Source organism: Sciurus carolinensis, chromosome 3, assembly GCF_902686445.1.
Source record: "Sciurus carolinensis chromosome 3, mSciCar1.2, whole genome shotgun sequence".
Lineage (NCBI taxonomy): Eukaryota > Metazoa > Chordata > Mammalia > Rodentia > Sciuridae > Sciurus > Sciurus carolinensis.
In genome coordinates, this window is record NC_062215.1 from 4,595,565 (window position 1) to 4,617,417 (window position 21,853).

The following is a 21,853-nucleotide window of genomic DNA, read 5'->3' on the forward strand; positions in this document are numbered from 1 at the left end:
AGCAAAGAAAACCTACGCATGAAAAGCCAGAGTCCATTTTTAAAGGTTTTCAAGTTTCTGGGTGTGGAAACCCAGGAGGGCGGCAGGGGATGAGGGGGCATCTTCAAACTCAGAGAGAAAAACATCTGTGGTTCCACAGCGGTTGCGGAGCTGGGGCATAACTCGGTGGTGAGCGCGAGCCTAGCATGCAGGAGGCTCTGGGCCCCTCTCCAACAGCAAAATGTAAATAATTAAGTAAGTAAGTAAAAGTCGCTCCATGTCTAAGCTGAATTTCAACGTGTAGGAGAGGTAGCCGCAGAAATAGCAGCACACCCACCCATGACAGCACAGTCCACCATGCAAGGCCAAGCTAAGGTAAGGCGTGAAGAGCATTATAAGACAAACACTAAAAAAAATCAATTCTTTATTTCATTATCACATTTCATTTTTAAGTAACTTAATTAATGCTGAGAACAAGCCCCCAAAACAAACAAACAACAAAATCTGAACACAGAACTCGAAGTGAGCAGGGCAGCACACGGCAGGGAGCTGCTGGGAGTGGGCGCCCATCTCGCCACCTGGGCAGCCGCCTCAGGGACCTGAGGAACAGTGAGCCCGACTCCCCTGGGTTACGATGTACCACCGACAGGCTGCTCGACCTCCTTCTGCCAGCAGTTTTAAGATCCACTATGAGCCAAGAGGGCAAGAACCTGGGAGAAGAGGGGCTTGGGAATGCCTCAGTGTGACCAACAGCCTGGCCCACCGAGTCTCTCCCCGGGCACGGGCTTGGGCTGGCCACGCCAGAGGAATGCAGAAGCCACGGGCAGTTGTCTTCCAGACTGAGCTACAGAGAGCGTGACTTCCGTCTCCCACTCTGGCTCCTCTTGTCCTCTCTAGTAAAGGTGACTACCACGCTGGGAACTACCTTACAGACAGCTCCACATAAGGGACAGAGAGGGCCTCAGCTGACAGCCACAGGAAACCAGGAGACCCGAGTCCAGCAGGCAGTGAGGAACCAGCTCCTGCTGGCATGCCCAGGTGAGCCGAGGGGTCCTCCCCACGGGGCCAGGAAACATCCAGACCTCCAAGGCCAGGGCACCCGAGGACCCCAGGAGCTCAGCCCCACAGACTCATGAACTATGAGATAACAGGTGTGTGTCACTGTACGCACCTAAGTGTTGGGGTCATTTATTATACTGCATCAGCAAAACTGAAATAAATAATAATGAGCTTAGAAAGAAAACAGATCATTTGTGTTACGTGTAAAGAGCATTCACAAACCGTTTTTACATGGGGTCAACTAAGCCAATCGAGGTTAGCTCCACTGCAAGAAAACCAGGACCTCACAGCCTGGAACCAGAGAGCTTAGCTCGCCACACAGGGGATTTCGCTCTGGAGTTACCTAAATGCAGGGTTTTCTGACTCCCTGCTGTTGTCACCAAACACCCGAAATTTCTTCAGATTTTCAGGCCAACGATAAAATTTCTTAATTTCTGGCAGGTTTAAAAAAAAATAATGGAAAACAAGGTATTGTATGTCCTCTGGGCTGACTTACATCTCTTCATTTGTACAGGTGTCACATTTAAAGTGAGCTCTCCCACCTGCATGAAGTGTCCAGAGTGCAGACAGAAGCACATTGGTGGCTCCCACACAGAGAAGGGGAGAGCCTGCTGACAGGTGGGGAGCTCCTCTTGGGGGTGAGGAAAGTATCCTCCATAATGGTAATGGTTATCAAATATACTTTTTTAAAAAGCACATTAAATTTCACATTTTAAAATGATGAATTTTATGGTTTCTGAATTACATCTCAATTATAAAAATTTTAAATGAGTTCTTATGGAGGAAAGTTAACATTTCCACTTAACCGTTTCCCCAGTCACATTCCACTCCCAGACGTGTGACTGAATGGCATCTGCTGGAAGATTACACTTAAGTGACGACACCCTGCCCACAGCTCAGACCGCGCTAGTTTTTTTTTTTCCTTGCATTGTATCTTTCAGGAAAATTACTATCAAAAGTCCTCGCCTAGTGAATGTGTTTACTTTTCTAAACACATTTTTGTTTGCTGTGATGTTACATTCTTGTTTTAAGACTCAAGATAATTTTTCTTCATTTTATAATACTTAATTGGCCACAGCTTGGTACGAACTGAGGTAAGAAAACCTACCTAATAAAACATTCAAGGAGGAAAAAACCTTTTCAAAGTTAGACTAAATGTCAGCACGTCGCTATCTGCATGTCATTCCAGATGCACGTGTGGAGAGGCGTATGCTTCTGTTACTATGTAGTAAGACACCCCCGACACCCAGCAAGAACCCTGCTATGACACACGGCCTGGAACTCTCAATCAAGGCAGAAGCTGTCAATGAGAGTAGGAAGAAAAAAACATCCACACTCTGTAACGTGACTGTAAGGAACTTGAGATAAATTGAAAACAGTACCTTTGAACAGTTATAATTGATAGATTTCCCTTATTCCACTGGTTTTAAATAACTAATATCTGTAAACTTTAACACCAGCTCTGGCTGGTTAAGTCTTAACTCTGTGATTCTCCATACTCGACGACATCCACCGGACTGTGAAGACAACAGACTTCTTCACTGTGCTCCGGGGCAGCAGCTGTGCGGGCCCTCACTGGTACCTTGTTAGATACTTCGGTAGTCGGAGCCCCGGGCCACAATGGCAGCAGCATCCCATTCCACAGTGAAGAATGAAATAGTTCCAAAAAACCCAAATACCACCATGACCAGGAGCTGCCAGTGAAGGAGAAGGTAGTTGCTGTAGAAAAATGCCACAGCTGCGCAGATGGACTACAAAAAACAAAGACAAATCTCAAAAGGCACGCAGCGCACAGAAGAGCCTCCCAATCAGCACCACCACTTCAGACCCAAGGGCATGTGACAGGCAGGTTTTGCTCTTCTTTCTGCAGTTACTAACTGACCCTCGTGCCCCCGAGAGTGGGCATTATCAAGGAAGCCAGTGCTGTGCAGAGTGAGAAGGACCCTGTCTGAGAGAGGGGTTTGGACTCCAGGGACCAGAACCTCCAACCAGGGCAGTAAATGGGAACATGAGCTCTGAGTCGGTGGAGGAATGGCGCTGCTCACTGCTTCCCACTTCCACTGGGACCCTTTCAAAAGACGTCCCAGTTTTGGCTTAAAAACCCCAACCTAGTAACCACAGAAAACCAGGGGAAGCATGAAAGCAAAGGGCCACGGGCACTCTGAAGAGGTTACCTGAACAAACTTAAAGACGGCAAAGGCCGGCGCACTGTCTTCAGAATAGAGAAAGCCTAAGATGCTAAGCAGCTGGGTGTTGAAGCAGCTGTCCCCAAGACCCAACAGAAAACTGCAGAGAATGGCGACTTCTTTGCTGGGAAAATAATAATAATAATAATAATAATTTTGTATAAGTAGTACCAATATTGCTAAATGACTTAAAATCTAGAAGCAACCCACCCACAAAAGCATTTACTCTTCAAGTTTTACCACAGATACAAGAATAAAAGTACTAGAATTTATAAGGTCTTTTTCTCTCTCTCTTATTTTTTTTGCAGTACTAGGGATGGAACCCAGGGCTTCGCACACACTAGGCAAGCCTCTACGGTGAGCCACACACCAGTTCATGTATTAGGATTTTAATGTAAGAAGTCATGCTCAAACTTGCATTCCGTCACATTCTAGTAAACTTGGACCTACTATTGATTTGGAAAGCAAATACTTTTTTAGGCTAGGCTCCCTTTGGATTTCGGGATCTAGACATAAACATCTGCATTTATAATGAATTTAAGAGTTGAATGCAGGGACTGGACATTAGTTCAGTGGTACGGCACTTGCCTAGCACACACCAGGCCCTACAAGGAGAGGAAAGAAGAGTTGAATGCAGTCCACCTCGAAACCTTCATGAACCACCCTGAAGGACTCAGCAGCCCACCCAGCTCACAGACTTCCTAACTTTGGAATATTTCACTGCTCAAGATGCAGAAAAATAAAATTCAAATCAGATATTTCTATGCTCCTTCACAGATCAAGGAGATTTAGTGGGGGTAAAGGTTAAAAGCAACCATTGCAAAAATAACTTGCGATTCTGTATGGATTCCTGTTCAATCTCATTCTGGCCATGACAGATGACCTCACAAGGTAACAGGCTCTGAAGAGGGTGAAGCGTCTGATTCAAATGTCTGTCCCTCCCTTCCCTCCCGCTGCCCTCGAATCACTGAGCAGTGTTGGCCACGTACCTGGACCTGATGTAAGCACTGCTGTTTGTTCCCTCCACAGGGGCGATGGGAGCATCTCCAGGCATGTTAAGAAATATTAAATAAAAAGCCACAAAGTGCACCAGGGTGCCCAGCAGCACAACTGGGTTTCTACCAAAACGATTATTCTTGCTCAGCAGGCCAAAGAGGCTTCCACCTATAAAATACAGTGCTGAAATGTTACTGACGTTACCAACACAACACCTAACTAGCTAAGTTTTAATCCAGGAGCCACGGAATACGCATCCTCAAGCGTCCAGTGTCCTCCCCCAAACCCAACCCCTCAGCACTTAGCAGACAATGAGGACAATGGGCCACCAGCTGTTATAACAAGAGGAGTGGCAAAGTCACTCGTATTTCCACCCAGCGCTTCTTTTCTATGAACTGCTATGCCCGAAAAACCACCCCCGCTGAACAACAGCTCACAACACAGACAAAGAAAAAGGGCCCAAGTTGTGAACTTCCACCATGTTGTTTCAGCACAGCTGAAGAGCCACCATGGCACCGAGAGGCAGTCCTGTGAAGCTCCAGGACCACAAGTGGGCTCCAGAGGGGCGAGGGAGGAGGAGAAAGGTCCAGCATCGGGCAGCATGGGTGTCTCCATGGTGAGAAGGAAGAAGACAAGGGCACGCTGCCTGAGCATCCTTACATGACTTCTACCCTAGAAATCTACACCCTTTGTGAATCCAAAGGGAAGATGAAGGGTGGGGTCCGCGACTCTGGGAGAGCACACGTCTGCATGGGAGGCCCTGGGCTCCATCGCCAGTTCCAGGAGGAAAACAGGTGCAGGTTACCAGTTAAATACTTCCAATGTTTTACAGCACCGCAGACAACTAGCTCTATATTTCAAAACAGCTGGCAGAGAGGATTCTGAATGTTCCTAATACAAAGAATCGGTAAGTATTGGAGGTGGTATGTGTCAGCTGCCCTGACCTGAACACTACACGTTGTAAACATGAACCGAAATGTTCAATACCCAGTACCAAACAAACAAACAAACACCCAGCACTGATGCCTCAGAATTATCAGTGGACTAGACTGGAAAGTCCAGAAACAGCATCAATCACACACAAAACTCCCGCCTGTCACAAAGTGCATGTCAGATCACTGGACTAGCCAGGGCTCTTAGTACACGGCACTGCAGCCATCTGGAAAAAAAACAGGCACCCAAGAACAAACCCCAAATAAACTGGAGACCTAAATATAAAAACTAAAGGGACGGCCGGACCTGGTGTGTCCCTAGAAGGGCCGCCGTGAGACAAGCCCAGCACAGAATGCAGAGCCTGTGACCATGAGGAAGCATCCAATGCACACAGAATGAAGACCACGGCATTCTCAAAAAGGGGAATGCCTTCAACATATCCACACTGCGAGACCAACTGGAGTGTTCCAGATGAGCAGGAGAGACACAGAGCCAAGCGCAGCACCTGACCCTGGGCTGAGACTCACAGGTGGAAGGGAAATGCTCTTGACAAGGGCCCAAGGCAGACCATGTTGTCTCCTCAGGCTCCACTGGCCTTCCTGGCTTTCTTCCCTGAACCACTCTCTTCTGCACTTCCCTTGGATTTCAGGAACAGGCCTGGTTGATGAGCATCTTCATGAGGAGACGAAAGCAGCTGACAGCCTCTCAGAACGGATCACCCCACAATGAGGTTGCCCCCCAAGTGGGAGCAATGACCTCACAAGCAAGTCAAAGCTGCCCGCTAGCAGGCATGATCTTCTTAGGATGTGAACCCAACCAACCCCTCAAGCGCTGGCTGATGACATTCCCAGAGCCTCACAGACCCAGGCCTGAGATAACCATCAACCAGACCACGCCTGACTCCAGGACCTACTTTGCCAGCTATGCACCGACCAGCCCTTGCCTTGTCCCTCTGCTCTGTAAAACCACAAAGTTCCTCTAAGTCCCGTGAGGACAGATCTTGGGTCACTGTACCCATGTATCCACTCCTCCTGGTGTGGCCATGCCTACTAAAAGCTCTCTTCCTGCCCCTCACCACAGCTCTCTCTTTGACTGGGATCATGGGACACGTGGCAAGGCCCTCACCCAAGGACTCCGGTAACATTCTCAAGGATATTAGTCTAGATTATCCTATCAAAGAGAAATTCTGCCAAGACAGCTGCACTGTGGGGATGTGAGGAACACCCTCTATTCAGGAAACACACCGAGTACTGGGGCAAATTGCTGTGGTGCCTAACACCCTCAGGGGGCTCAGAAATAAAATCGCACATAAGAAAGGTGAGAGAGGGCTGGGCTGTGACTCAGTGGTGGAGCACTTGCCTAGCACACACGAGGCACTTGACTTGTTAATTTTGTCCTTCAATAAGAATTTGATGCTCATTCTGGGTATTTACCATAAGAACAGGATCGAATTGCTGGACACAACTGGTGTTACAGAAAACTAGAAGGTCAGGGATTCTGAGACACTCTTGAGTATTTCAAGAGGAAAAATTGGGAGAGACCATGTTTGCTTATTTATGATTTCCATCTGTGAATTATTTGACAAATGTTTTGTAATTTACTTACCTTAGAATAGTGTTAATAGAAAAACAATACATACCTGTTTGGATAAAAGTAAAGAGAAATTTAAGGACAGAGAGGTGGAGTACGTTTCTATTTTTAATGACACTTGTTTTTGTTTTTGTTTTTTTTTTTTTGAGGTGCTGGGGATCGAACCCAGGGCCTTGTGCTTACAAGGCAAGTACTCTACCGACTGACCTATCTCCCCAGCCCTACACTTGGTATTTTTAATGCAAAGACTTTAAAAAAAAAAACACCAACCTAAAATTTCCCCAATACCGATGAAAATTCCAGAAAGTCCAATGAGGCTTTTCTCTTCTGTTCCAAACCTATTTACAGCACCAATGCAGGTCCCATAAACCCCGGAGAAGAAAGTCAATTCCAGACCTTTAGGGAAAGAAATCAAGATTTAATTTTACATTCACATTCTCCTTTTCTAGTTTTTATGTCTAATACTACTGTAAATTCATTGAGACTGCAATGTTACTCCCCAAGGGAGCACACCACCATGCTATTTAACTGATGAAAGAATATCAGCCACATGCTGTGGATGGAAAGCCCCAAGCATGAGGAGACAGGCCTTTGGGAGGTGGCTGGGGCAGGAGGGCAGAACCCACATAATGGGTGAGTGCCCTTATGTGGAGACAACAGTGACTGCTTCCTGTCCACTTTCTGTCAGCCACATGAGCACCCAGGAAGAAGACAGCCCTGCAGAAACCAGGAAAAGCCCCACCACCAGAATGTGACCATGCGGGCACCCTCGTCTGACTTCCCAGCTTCCAGAACTGTGAGAAGTAAACCACCTAGTCTGTGAGTAACCTCAGGAAGATCTTGAGTAAAATCAGTAAGATCTTGAGTAAGATCAGTAAGATCTTGGCTCAAATAAAATAAAACCTGAAGAAGGGTTGGGGAAGTAGCTCAGTGATGAAGTACCTGCCTAGCGCATGTGAGTCTCTAGGTTCTGTCCCCAGTGGGGAATGAAGCATTAACTAGCACTCCACACTTTCTAGAAGGAGACATTTCCTCACTGTCCTGAAGACCTACAAGTGATCCACCGGGACCACACCACATCACCACCTGCTTCTACTTCATTACAAGAGATCCTGATGCACATAAACCAGAGGTGTCCTCTTGGCTGCTTCCTGCCGTGCTCCCCACTGCCTTAGAGTAGCTGATGCTGATGAGCCCTGAGTCCTGGCTTCCCTGCCCTTGGGCAGCATTCTCCTGCACAGAATTTGGGCTGGCCTTGTGATTCGCTGTCAGCAAAAGAATGTACTGGAGGTGATGCTGGGGACCTATAGGAAGGTTTGCTGGTTTTCCCTGTTGTACTTTTGGGACTTTTGGCCACTGATAAGTCTGGCTCTCTTGCTTTATCACAGGTCATGCAGAGGGACAGGCCCTGAGACCATGTGGAGAGAGGCCAACACAGTCTCCCACTGACCCTGGCAAGGCACCAGACATGCAAATGAAACGGGTCTTGGAAGTTCTAGCCCCAGCTGTCCTCTGAAAGCAGCCACAGGAGACCCCAGACCACTGATGAGAGAGCGAGCAGCAGCAGCAAGGATCGTTTTCAGTCCTACGGGCATCAGGCAAACAAAGCACCTCGAGGCGGTTACCTGTGTAAGCAGTGGTGATGCTGAGGAGGATCATCTCCTTGGTGACACACAACCTGAGAGACTTCTCTGAAAAGAAAAACATTTCGGGGTACTTAATAGTTTTCCATCAATAAACAAGAGCTGTACCACATCCCTCATCAATAACTGCAGCAAATAAGTACTCTAGGACACAAGTTAAATTGCTTAAGTATGAACTAAATGGGCTCCAAAAATAAAATGTTTATTCCGAACAATTTATATAAATTCTGGAGTCACATTTTCCTCGACAGATTTCCAGCTCTTGTAACAGAAACAACAAAGAACCTCAACAGACAAGATTGAGGGCAGAAAGGGCAGCTGTTTAAGGAAGTCAGCAACTGGTCCAGCATGGACCTTCCTCGGGCGGGGACTGTGTGTATGGAGGGGTGCGTGCTGACTGGCCACTTCCCAGGGCCCCCGGGCTACGGCTCCCGTTCGAGTGCTCCCCTCACTCAGGGCTCGCCCTTTCTGGCTGGCCCAGCTGAGCTCTGCGCCTGGGTCCACCGCGAGAGCAGTATATGAGATCAGGGGTCCTAAGGCAGGAAAAGCCCAGTTTAAGAAACGCAGCCTCCAAAACCCCAGGCTTTACTGTTTTGAACCTGCTCAACTTGAGAACCACTAATCTAGGATACTAAACTCAGAGTGGACCCAGATTTAGCTCTTTTTCAAGTGCTAACCACCCAACTTACAAAAATCGCACTGTGCTGATCCCTGTGTGCAAGAGTAAGAGAAAACGCAATCAGCCATACTGTATGCACTGAGTATATGTGAAGAGATCCTAAATACACAATGAAAGGATGCTGAAGGAATTTAAGAAGTTTCAATCAAGAATTTTCAAGTATTCCAAGAGAAAATACATAACCACTACAAGGTTTGAAACATTTTTGGGGGGAGGGATGTGTCACTGGGGATGGAACCCAGGGCCTCATGCATGCTAAGCAATTAAGTCTACTTACTGAGTTACATCCCCAGGCCTTTTTTTTTTTTTTTTTTTTTTTTTTTTTTTTTGCGGTACTGGGGATCAAACTCAGGGCCTTGTGCTTGTGAGGCAGGCACTCTACCAGCTGAGCTATCTCCCCAGCCCCCAACCAGGCCATTTTTTAAAATTTTAGTTTGAGAAAGGGTCTCACTAAGTTGCTGAGGCTGACCTGGAACTTGCCATCTCCTACCTTAGCTTGCTGAGTAGCTGAGATGCCAGGCCCGCACCACCGTGCCCAGCATTAAAACAACATTTTTGATTAAAAAAACAAACAAAACACTAGCAACTCATATTCACTTTAGTATAACCAGAAGATTTAGCTAACAAGAAATTCCAAAATATTATGTAGTGTGATACTGTAATAGTGGGTCATACATCACTGCATATTTGTCCAGACCCATAGAACATACACCAAAATTAGCCCTAATGTAAGCCACAGTCTTTGAGTGATAATATGCCAGTGTCGATTTATTGATTATTACAAATGTACCACTCTGGTGGGAGCCAATAATAATGGGGGAAGCTACGCATGTGTGTGGGGCAGGGCTTGAAAACTAGACTTTTTATTCAGTTTTGCTATGAAACTAAACCTACCCCCCAAAACACACATACAAATAATCTATTTGCAAAAATCGATGAACTGATCCTAAATTTTATATGGAAAGTCAAGGGAAACACAAAAGCCAAATCAATCTTGAAAAAGAACCAACCTGCAGGACTCCCACTCTCCACATGCACAGCAAACAACACAGCAGGGCGCTGGCACAGGGACAGAGGCACGCATCCAGAACAAGTCCTTATGTCCACACTCCACTCTCATCAGAGGCAGCAGTGGATTCAATGGGGAAAGAACAACCAGAAGCCCACAAAGGAATGACACTGGACTCCACCTCACCCGGTTCACAAAGAACTCAAAATGGAGGACAGACTGAAATGTAAAAAACTACAAAACTCTTAGAAGAAAACTTAGGAGTAAACTTTCACCATAATCAAAATCTGGCAAAACTTCTTAGGACACCAAAAGCACATACAACAAAAGAAAAAAGATAAGACTTTACAGATTAAATTTTTAAAAACATTTTTTTTAGTTGTAGATGGCCATAATACCTTAATTTCATTCATTTATTTTTATGTGGTGCTGAGGATCAAACCCAGTCCTCACACGTGCTAGGCAAGTGCTCTATCCGTTAGCCACAACTCCAGCCCCTAAATTTTCACATCACTTTACACCTGTTACCATGGCTATTATCAAAATATAGTAAGTACTGAAAGGGTGTAGAGAAAAGGAAACCCTTGCATACTGTTGGTGGGAAGGTAAATTAGTACAGTCGTTATGGAAAATAGCATGGAGGTTCCTTGAGAAGTTAAAAACAGAGCCACAATAGGATCCAGCAATCTCACTTCTTGGTTTAGACCCAAAGCAGACGAAATCAGCATCTTGAAGAAACATCTGCATCCACATTCACTGCAGCATCACTCACAACAGCAGCACACAGAAACAACCAAGTAGAAAATGTGACATGCACACACCAGAACACAGGCAGTCTTAAAAAAGAAGGACAACCTGCCACATGGGACGACCCAGTCAAACTGCCAAATATTACACTAAGGGAAATGAGACAGATGCAGAAAGACAAACACCACATGATCCCACTTATAGGTGGGATCTTAAAAAGTTGAACTCATAAAAGCAGAGAAAAGAGTGGAGGTTGTCCACGGCTAACTGGTGAGAAAAACAAAGAGCTGCTGATTAAGAGTCTGAAGGTTGGATGCAGTGGCCATGCCTGTAAACCCAGGAGCCAGGGAGGCTGAGCCAGGAGTTCAAAGCCAACCTCAGCAACTTAGCAAGACACTGAGCAACTCAGTGAGACCCTGTCTCTAAATAAAACACAAAAAAGGGCTGGGGATGTGGCTCAGTGGTTGAGTGTCCCCGGGTTCAATCCCTGATTAAAAAAAAAAAACCAGCTCTACTGATACACTCCACATGCAAGGCTGACTCCCCTGCCCACAGGCCCTTTCCAAATACAGGCTACACTTGGTCAAATGTGCTTTGTGTCATCTGAGCCGAGCCACAGCTGATTAGATCAAGAATCTGCAATATAACCCTAGGCAACCAACGAACAAATCGTAAATACTTAAGGGCCACAGGGCCTATGTCACGAGACCCCACCGGCTGCTCCCTGTGGAGAGGAACTGGTGCTCTGAGATTCTCCCCCTGGGGAGACAAAGCAGCTGAGAGAGTCAGGGGCAGAACTGGAGTCAGACGCCACGCTTGCCTGCTTCTGAAGGAACCACAGGCATCACTATGAGAATCACTGGCTCTGCCTGGCAGGCAGTGCGGCCCAAATCCCAGTTCAGCACTGGTTGATCTTGAGCAAATTATTAATTTCTCTAAGTCTCAGTTTTCTTTTCTCTAAAATGTAGAAAACGATTTGCTGCATGTTACAGAACACTTGAAATTACAGAAAGCAAACCATGTGGAGTTCCTCAGTCTGCAGCCCGGATGAGCCCCCAGGGAGGGGAGGAGCGTGGCTGTTCCGTCTCCCCTCCCTGGGAGCTGCCAGAGGACTCCCCACAGCTGGGAGAACCCAAGGGCTCCGCTGCCTCCACACACACCTGCTCCGGTGGGCAGTCCTATCACCACCCGCACACCTGCCACCTTAGACCTTTATGAAAAGACTGATGTATGTTGAAGCTGCATACCTGGAAAAATGAAAACACTGGGGGATCATCAATCCAAAGTTACCAGGGAAAAGGGGAAAGGCAAACGCTGAAGGTGCTCCTGAACAGTTCCTGAATTTCAGACACAGAAAATACTTACTAAATGCATCTACTGCCTTTGTCATATTGTTCTGGGCAGACCTGAGAAAATAAAATAAAGTAAGGTTTTTACTTTAAAAATTAAAAAGAGAACAAAAATATTATCCAGATACTAAATTCAGGTGCTAAGTGGGAATCCCACTTTCATCTCAGTTTATAAAAGCTCTGTCCTTTACATGGCCTGGCAAATATGTCCAGTATTCCTTGATGTGCTGAGCCTCAGGGACCCCTTCAAGTCCCAGGTCCCGGATGCGTACACTGTGTTAAAGTGCCACCCAGCACCTGTGTTTTGAACAATGGAAGACAGCTCTTCCATAATACATTCATTACACACATCCATGCACCTCCCTTTCAGAAATGGTACTTTGGGCAGGGCAGAAATACACCCCATCTTGCTATTTTCAGAACATAAAAATAATCTATGAATACTCAATTTCCCACTACCCCTATTATGAAAAAACTAAGTCTTTCAGTGTCAAAATTCCTCAAAACCAATAATGTCCTCCATGTGAAATGGCTGGGATACAGAATAAATCTTTTGGTATCAGAGTACTAGCTTTGCTTTTAATAGTCCTGTGATGTTAGAAAAGTGACTTCATTTCTCTAAGTTTTACTTCCTCATTAGCAAAATAAGGTCTCTGCCACTTGTGGGAGTTAAATGAGATAATGTAATTGAGGTAAAACTAAGAATAAGATTAGGGTGACAATGTTTTCACAAAGATTACCCTACCAGTCGAGTCTACTTCTCCTAAATCTTTAAATATAGTATGTTCTAACCAAGAGGAGAACTCTTTTTCTCACTAGCAAATTCACATCTTTCCTGGAAGCAATTCTATTTAGATTCCGTTAACTGGCAGTGCCCTCAGACCAAAATCTTGCACTTCAGCCCTCAAAATAAGTTAAGAACTGACTTATAGGCTACAGATTATTAAAATACAATCAATTCAACTGCAAATCACTTAGGATTCAATGAGATAGTAAATAAAATCATTTTTACTTTAATTTTTTAAAAGCTTTTATTTCATACTGGGAAATGAACCCAGAGGTGCTTTACCACTGAGCTACATCCACAACCCTTCTGCAACTCTTGATCCCAACCCATAACGCTACACCCCTCCTCTGATTTACATTTCTCCTACTTAAGATACCAGATGGCTAAGGTATGGGGCTCCTTTTTGGAGTCATAAAAATGTTCTAGCTGGGCATGGTGGCGCACACCTGTAATCCCAGCAACTTGGGAGGCTGAGGCAGGAGGATCACAAGTCAGCAACTTAGCAAGGCCCTGTCTCAGAATAAAAAATAAAAATGGGCTGGGGATGTAACTCAGTGGTTAAGTGCCCCTGGGTTCAATCCCTGGTACAAAAAAAAAACAACAACAGCTGTTCTAAAACTGGCTGTGCTGAAGGCTACACAATGGTAGGAATGTACTAAGGAGTGAACTGTACACTCCAAATAGGTGAGTTATATGGCCTGTGCTATGTCTCATTAAAGCTATTAAGTTAAAGTTTATTTCTGTGTCTCCCACCTCACCGGAAAGTAAGCTCCAAGAACGCACAAACTTCTATTTTGTTCAACGCAGTACCTTTAAACAATGCCTGGATGGCGGAGGCACTCAAATACAGGGGGAAGGAAGGAAGGGAAGGAGGCGGAGTGGAGGACAGAGGCAGGCCCCAATGAAGAGATTCCTAGAGATCACCCACCTAACAAGTCCTCTGAGAGGCAAATGAAGCATGTGAAATAAAGGATGGACTGAGCAGTTCTTTGGCATCTCCACATCATTTCTGAAAGGCCTGTAAATGGGATCCTTCGATATCAGTGCCTACTTACACCCTCCATGGCTGCTAACCCCACGACTGACAGGCAAACTCCTTACCTAGCCTGACGTATTCTACCTGTGCAGGCTGTTTCCACACCCTCCTTCCAGCATCTGGAGCCTACCTGCCCCGTCCACAGCCTGGTACTCACTCCTCACTAGGGGAGGCTCAGGAAGTCCCCCAGCCCTCCAGCTCCCCCCCCCCACTGTCTTCCTAACACTCACAGTGACATTTTCTTGCGTGGGTACTCTCCATCGCCCCTTTAAAGTTAAGTCCCATAAGAACAGAACTGGAGTCTTGTCCACTGCTGTCTCCCCAGGTTTCCAAGGAAGCTGGCACACAGGCAGTGCTACTGGGACAAAGAAGCGCCAATTGACAATTGACAGAAGCGCCAATTTGGGAGACAATTTAAAAAGAGAGAAAGCTAAGTAGGCTGAGCAGTGCTCCTAAGAACTGGACCTTATCACAGGTACATAATCCCCTTCTCCAGTACCTATTATTGGTTTATTGCTCAGTGAGAGGACAGTGTGCTGAGAAAGTGTTTGCTTCACAGTGCAAACATCGGTGTGCTCTCGGAACCAGGCCAACCAACTCATTAGGTCACATCAACCTGGGGGACCCCACTGCACACGCAGCCGGCCACCACCGACTGAAACGCTGTGAGGAGGTACATGACTGTGCGCGTGTGCATGCACACAATACACGCATATACATATGCTCTTGCGTAGCCAAATCAAAGCATCACCTCTCCTTTGCTTTAAATAAACTTACTACAAATTTTGAACATTAATGATGTGGAGAATTTGGGGCCTTTTTGGATTAAAAAGACAACATAGAATGCTCAATGTGTCTCCCACCCCACCAGAAAGTAACCTCCAAGAACGCACTAACTTCTGTTTTGTTCAATGCAGTATCCTTTAAACGATGCCTGGATAGCTGTAAGACAACTTTCCCACTTTATCACTTCACAAAGCAAAATAAGGGTAGCAGAGATTAATTTCTCATTTCCCCTTCTCAAACCTAGATGCTACCACAGACAAATTGCCTGTGGTGTTTTAAATAGCATCACCATTAAAAGGTGTTCAGGGAATGTAGAGAACCACTGCAACGTGCTTACTTCCCATCTGGGCTACTGTTGGGAAAGTGCCTACAGTCAGTATGAGAGTCAGGTATTGTAGGCCAAGAGCCGGGGGTGACAATCCAGTGGTGGTGACCCTCCTCTCACCCATGTCTCAGGAATCAGAAAGCTCCGGAGTTGGACCACATAAACAGGAACTGAGGGCAAAGACTGTGTTTGCTATTTCACTTTCTAAGCTCTCATCCTGGCACACGAAAACACATGGGAGGGCTGCATACTAGAGCAAGGAACAGGCCTAGACATGGAAGGGTTACTGCTACTGTGCAGGGTAACTCAGGGTCAGTGGCACAGCTGGGGGCAGACGTAAATCCCCTGTACAACCTTTCACTGCCTCCCTTCCCTGGATGACCGGTGCCTTCGCCATCCCTCACATCCCTTTATCTTCTTCCTTTCTTTCCTTGAAAACGCTCCTCTCCTGTTGGCCTGTGGTAAACTTTAGGAGCATCAGATAAAGGTCATAAGAAAGCAGGATGGTAGTCTCTAAGCTAGACAGAGTTATTTAAAATTTACTTGAACAAAAAACGAATGTTTCCAACATCTTACTCATTGATTTCCATGTCTTGGTCATCAGAAGATTCATCTTCTCCAAGGACATTTTCAGAATCTGGTTTCCGAATGAGAAAGAATAGAACTGTCCCCACAAGGCTGATCACTGTCAGAGCAATAAACACTGTTCTTCGGTCACTCTCTAGAGAGTAAAAAGGAGAAAGGGGAATAGCATTAACCAGACAATTCTAGAATTTACTATTATGTCTAGGGTTGTTTCTAACCAGTAAAATGTTTTCTCATTAAATTCTGACTTTAATGCATCATTAGAAACTTAGGATGAAATGATAAATAGGCTACTTCCACCATAGAATTACTAACAAGCCCAAAGAAAACAGCACAAGAATTTGTGTTCTTTAAATCAAGGAAGTGTACAGAAGAAACAACTGAGCTCTCAAATCCCCCGAAAACTGACCTGTGCACCTGTCCACAGTAATAACCTCCTTGGAGCATAGTCATAAAGTATGATCTTCACTAATGACAGAATTGTAGGAAAAAGCTTACTTAAAACAAGCATCTGAGGACCTGAGATATCAAAATTCATTACAACATGTCTGAAAAAAGCAGTGACAGGTAATTTCTGAGGAACTGCTATTACGCTTTTGACTATATCTGAATAAAATGATGTGAATAAGACAAACCTGATATTTGAGTTTTCCCTTGCCAGGCAAAATATATGTAGAGATTTCCAAAGAACAAGCTGGTGGAAGAAAAGGGAGGAAAGGATGCTGGGGAATTATTATAATACTTATGGGTTTTAAAAACAACTATTCCCATTATTTGCTGAGAGAGAGAGAGAGAGAGAGAGACATAATTTTTAAATTTATCTACCTGTCCTAGGTCATTTAACAGTATCAACTCTGACTTTCTGAAAAATTGAACTGACCCAGACGGAATTGACTCCATTCACATGACAGTAACCTGATTCAGAGTTGCCCTCCGCAGGTCTTGACTCACTTTGAAACACGTGACTTATGGAAATGATTTCTTGGAAACAAGCTTATGCTACTTTTAAAATCCTCGAGAATCTACGAAAACAAACCTATGATCTAGTTATCTGCTCTAATCAGATTCCTTATTGAGAACACCTTTCTAAGGAAGGAATCTTTCTCATTTACGTGCCTGTTTCTTTTTATTTATTTTTTGGTATCGGGGATTGAACCCGAGGCACTTACCCACTGAGCCACATCCCCAACCCTTCTTTTCATTTTTTAAATTTTGAGACAGGGTCTTGCTAAGTTGCTGAGTCTGGATTTGAACTTGCAATTCTCCTGCCTCAATCTCCCAAATTGCTGGGGTCACAGGCATGTGCCACCAGACCCAGCAGAAATGCCTGTTTCTTAATCTATCGCTCCTTTTTTTGGGTGAGGCCAGGGATTTGAACCCAGGGCCTTGTGCTTACGAGGCAAGCACTCTATCAACTGAGCTATATCCCAACCACTCTATCGCTCCTTAAAACTAAACATTTCATTAGTTAAGCCTTGTCAAGGCTATAATTCTGGGCGAGATCCATGGATGTGAAATTCTCAAGGCAGATTCCTGAGATCCACTGGTCATGACAGAATGACTGTTTTGCTTTTTTTCCTTAGAAAATATGTACTATGTATTGGTGTAATTAGCCTCACTTCTGAATTTTAGTGTATTTGTTTATATGTATCAGGCTGTGTAGCTCAGTGGGAAGGGTATGGCTGCTGGAGTCCAGATAACAATGATTTAAATTGGATGAATTACTATTAGTCTGTTTTCTCACCTGTAGAATAGAGCTAATACCTTCTCACGGGTTACGTGAGATCAAGCAAAATAAGCAAAGAATCCAATAGTTTCTAAGAGATACTAAATACACAGAAGTTAACATTACCTTCTATTTACAAATCTTAAGTTCCAATGAGGTAATCCATGCATTTAAAATAATTCTATGAGATTCTGAATCTGTATCATATTCAGCCAGAAACTTAAGTCACACAACATGAAAGATTTGAATTTTGGTCTGAAAAGAAAGCAAAGGAATGACTGAATTCCAAAAGCATTATTACCTAAATTGTAGGAGTGCCCAGAAAATTCCACTGTTTCTCCCGATAGTGTGCTCATCTGAATTTATTGTCAGGCAGTTTCCTTGTGCTGTCCAAAGTACTAAAATTAAACAATAAGTTTATCAAGGAAATGAAATCATCTGTCTTTACCTATTAAAAGTATGATGCCCATAGACAGGCCCCAGAAAAGAAAACAAAGCGAGATAAAAATCAAAATGCTCACCAGCAGCTGCAATTCCAATGAAAACAGATGCAGTGTAGAAGGACCAGGGGAAAGGCTGGATAAAAACGGCAATGTACATGCTAAAATGTAACAGGTCAACGCATTACGGTCACACCACACCTGAAACAGTGCCCAGCATGCCTTCTAGGAACCAGTTCTGAGGTGCTCTTCTTTTAAAATCCAACCCATACAGGACAACGTGGTCTTTAAATGTGATCTACTCAAAATTTTAAAATCAGGCATTTTACAAGCTTGCAACGGCTCCTGCACATGACAAACTGCAACTCTAGAGCCCAGGAGCAAGTCATTACTTCATCTGAATTTTTGTTAGTCAATCTGATAGAAAGTTAGGCTATTTCACAGAAAGTTCTTTTCAACCCTTACAGAGATTTTTGGATACTATATAATAATAGTAAAACAAAATCTGATACTATATCTCCCATCAATTAGAATATGGTATCCTGAGCAAGAAGTAGAGAGCCAAATCCCTAAAATACCAAATACATCCTATTCAGTCCAAGTCTGTAAGTGCATCTTAAAAAGTTTACTATGTGTTGGAAAGGTGCTGGAAGCATTCTAAGCAAACAAGTGAAAAAAAGACTGCACTACTCACCTGTAAAATAAACCACTGGCAAACATAGAGAGCTGAGGTCCTACAATGGCAACCACTGATGGCGTAATCAGATTTGAAGCAGAGAACACTCCATAAATAATTGCCATGCTGTATATAACACACAAAAGGGAATTAAAGACGAAATTCCTAGACACCGTCTCAAGTTCTTTTTTTAAATAGTATCAGACTTTGAATCCAGGGCCCCACTCATGCTAGGTAAGCATTCTACCAACGAGCTATATCTCCAGCCTCCACACCACTTTTTTTTTTTTTTTTTTTTAAACAGTACTGGGATTGAATTCAGAACACTCTACCTCTGAGCTACATCTTTAGCACCCCACCACACACAATTTTGGAATAGAGTCTCACTAAATTGCCCAGGCTAGGCCTTGAATTTGTGATCCTCCTGCCTCAGCCTCCTCAGCCACTGGGATTACTGCATGTATCATCATGTCTAGTTTCAAAAATTCACTTTAAAATTTCTATTTAGAGTTTGTAGATTTTGTAAAAAAATATTCATATTTGCTAGTCAGGATTTATGATAACCGCATTTTTTTTTTCTTCTTTGCGGTGCTGGGGATTGAACCCAGGGCCTTGTGCTTGCAAGACAGGCACTCTACCAACTGAGCTATCTCCCCAGCCCTGATAACTGCATTATTAAACTGAATGCTATATTAAAGTTTTCACTTTTACACAACACTGAAGTCCCATCAGATGCTTTCAATCAATTTTCAACACACTAAGTTACAGGAACTGCTAACATACAGCAGGTACTGTGTCAAGTACTTTACAGTTATTTATTTTGCTTTTAATCCTAACCGCTCTTACAAAAAAAGTATTGTTCTCGTTTTACAGAAAAGAAAACTGAAATACAGTGGAGTGAAATAAGTTGCTAGTTCAGCAGGGTGGCTGGTGAATGAAGAGCCAGGCTCCCAACCCTGACAATCTGATTCTAGGGCTAGGTCAACCAGTCTACTCCTCAAGGTTAGCCTACAACTCTTGGCAACTGCACATTTCTTTGCTATAAATTCCAAGCACAGAGTTATAACTTGCTTAATTTGGAATGTATTTAACGCAAAATAATGATCTCACTTGCACCTTTTTTCAGATTCTATGGACCCAGGCCTACTACAATATCTATATCTTGTAAAAAGTGCGATTAAGACCATTTCCAGGGTCCTGACTTTGTTTACTAGCCAGTATTTGTAAAATTATACTGCTTTTTGACTTTTAAGAATCAATACCAAATGTGTTCTTTCATTTGTTTTTTAGAACACACATGAAGACACAGAATTACAAGAAAAGTTGTGATATTACTATGAGTCATACAGAAAAATGGATGCCAACATTCGTTATTCTCACATATGGTTTAGCATAGATAACAACCAAATAAGAAGAGTTTGGGAACAGGGAGGTGCCACAATCCCATACCTAACCATAGAAAAATTGTGAAACTTATTTTAGCCACTCTATAATGTATATATACTTAAAAACAATATGTTGTACCAATACACATATACATTTTTTGTCAATTGAAAATGTTTTGCCAGGAGCAATGGCACACATTTAGAATCCCAACTATTCAGGAGGCTGAGGCAGGTCAGTCTCAACAGCTTACCAAGACCTTATCTCAAAAAATAAAAAGGGGGCTGGGGATATAGCTCAGTTGGTAGAGTGCACAATGCCCTGGGTTCAACTGCCAGCACCACAAAAAATAAATAAATAAATAGGGCTGAAAATGGCTCCAAGGTAAAGTATCCATGGGTTCAATCTCTATTACTCCAAAAAAGGGAAACCTTTGTATATATGCACATATGTACTAAACTCCCCAGCTTTGACCATAAGATATGAGTGATCTGTGAAGGTCTTTACATTTTCTCCATCTGTAAAATCAGAACTGAACACCTTAAGCTAAAATCTGAAAGTGCCTAATGAAACACAGTGGCTATGAAACTGCAAAAACGGGAAGATCCAATGATTCAAAAATCACATGAAACATCTGTTTAGGATTGGTAAAAAGTAATGGACAGTACTTTATTAAATGTCACATGCTACATCAAGTGACTGACATCTACCACCTAAGCGAAGAAATAGCTCCCAGAAATAACTCTCCTAAGATAACTAAATAAGCAATCAAGCTGTGAAGCAGGATTTCAAAACAGGTGTATCTAATTCCACAGGAACCCTAACTAGTTCCCTCTAATTGCATTATGTTCATCCCAATAAACTTGATGTCCAGAAGAGCAATCATCACTGATCCAATCACAGTATTTTATTCCTGGTGATTCTGATGGAATTTACACAATTACCATTACATACAGAGCCAAGCATACAGTTCGATACCTGGTATATCCACTGCCGTGAAAATCCGTGCTATTTAAGCTCCTGATGACAGTTTGCTGCGTAGAAGATAAAACTAATCAGGGAAAATGTTTTGCAATCCCTCTCCCCCTTGGAAAGCACTCAGAAGAAAAACCGTCAAAAATCACAACGAAAGCCCACAATGAAAGGAGAAAAAGAACAGCAGAACTGGAGACAGCAAACTACCTAAAGGAACCGGAGGCGACCAGCTGCGCCCATGCTTTGGATTCCACTACCTCAACCATCTCAGGATTAAGGGAGAGTTCAATGCAGGCAAGAAATAAAATAACGAGGGTCGACACCCAAACCGTAAGTCAAACTGGAGAAACAAACGGGAACGTCTAACGCCCCATGAAGGAGAAATGAAACCAAACCTAACCACAGAAAACCCGGGAGGTCAGGTCGGAAAAGCCACGGGACCCCGAGCGCGCGGCTGGACGCGCGCGGCGCTTGCCCCTCGGGACGCGGGGACCGGCCCTCCAAGCAGGGCGGCAGGCTCCGACTCACCGCCACGTTGCCGCATGTTTGAAAGGCGGTGAAAATAAACATAAAAGCGACTCCTAGGATGACGATGTTGAAGAGCTTTTTCGACTCCGGGGACATCTTGGCTCCGCCCTGCCAGAGCTCGGCAGCGGCCCAGGGCAGTCAGCGCTCCCGGGGCGCAGCGGCGACGACCCTGGGGATGAGAGGCGGCGGTGCAGCGCCGGCAGCGCCAGGAGCCGGGCGGCCGAGCTGGCGGCTTGCAGTCGAGGGTCGGGACCCGGCACAGGCTGACGCTCTGCCCCGCGGCGCGGCCGCGCATTCCCGAGACGCGGCCGGAGCAGGGAGAGCGCGACCCCAGGAGCCCACTGCCAAGGCCGCTGCAGGAGCGGACGAGCAAGGGCGAGTGGCAGCCCCGGCCCCGCCCCCCCGCCGCCTGACTCCCTGCGGGTCACGAGGCCCG

At 44.6% G+C, this 21,853-nt stretch overlaps 1 protein-coding gene across 1 annotated transcript; it reads right to left on the reverse strand.

Moving 5' to 3' along the window:
- Nucleotides 1-385: 385 nt before the first annotated feature.
- On the reverse strand, nucleotides 386-21,796 carry Mfsd11 (major facilitator superfamily domain containing 11). Its single transcript, XM_047545599.1, has 13 exons — nucleotides 21,418-21,796; nucleotides 20,893-20,948; nucleotides 18,550-18,657; nucleotides 17,937-18,016; nucleotides 17,717-17,813; nucleotides 16,325-16,383; nucleotides 15,681-15,825; nucleotides 12,187-12,227; nucleotides 8,369-8,434; nucleotides 7,014-7,139; nucleotides 4,214-4,388; nucleotides 3,213-3,348; nucleotides 386-2,789 (listed from the first exon to the last, which is right to left on the reverse strand). The coding sequence occupies exons 1-13, from the start codon at nucleotides 21,511-21,513 to the stop codon at nucleotides 2,625-2,627; spliced, it is 1,350 nt and encodes a 449-aa protein (XP_047401555.1). The 5' UTR covers nucleotides 21,514-21,796; the 3' UTR covers nucleotides 386-2,624.
- Nucleotides 21,797-21,853: the final 57 nt, after the last annotated feature.

What these genes read in the sequence shown, in the direction of transcription:
- Mfsd11 (XM_047545599.1), bottom strand. Translation starts at nt 21,513, where the DNA reads ATGTCCCCGGAGTCGAAAAAGCTCTTCAACATCGTCATCCTAGGAGTC. An exon ending in CATCACCACTGCTTACACAG is followed by an intron (nt 7,140 to 8,368) that starts GTAACCGCCTCG and finishes CTTTCCCTAAAG; the next exon opens with GTCTGGAATTGACTTTCTTC. An exon ending in CGGTATTGGGGAAATTTTAG is followed by an intron (nt 4,389 to 7,013) that starts GTTGGTGTTTTT and finishes TGTATTTTATAG; the next exon opens with GTGGAAGCCTCTTTGGCCTG.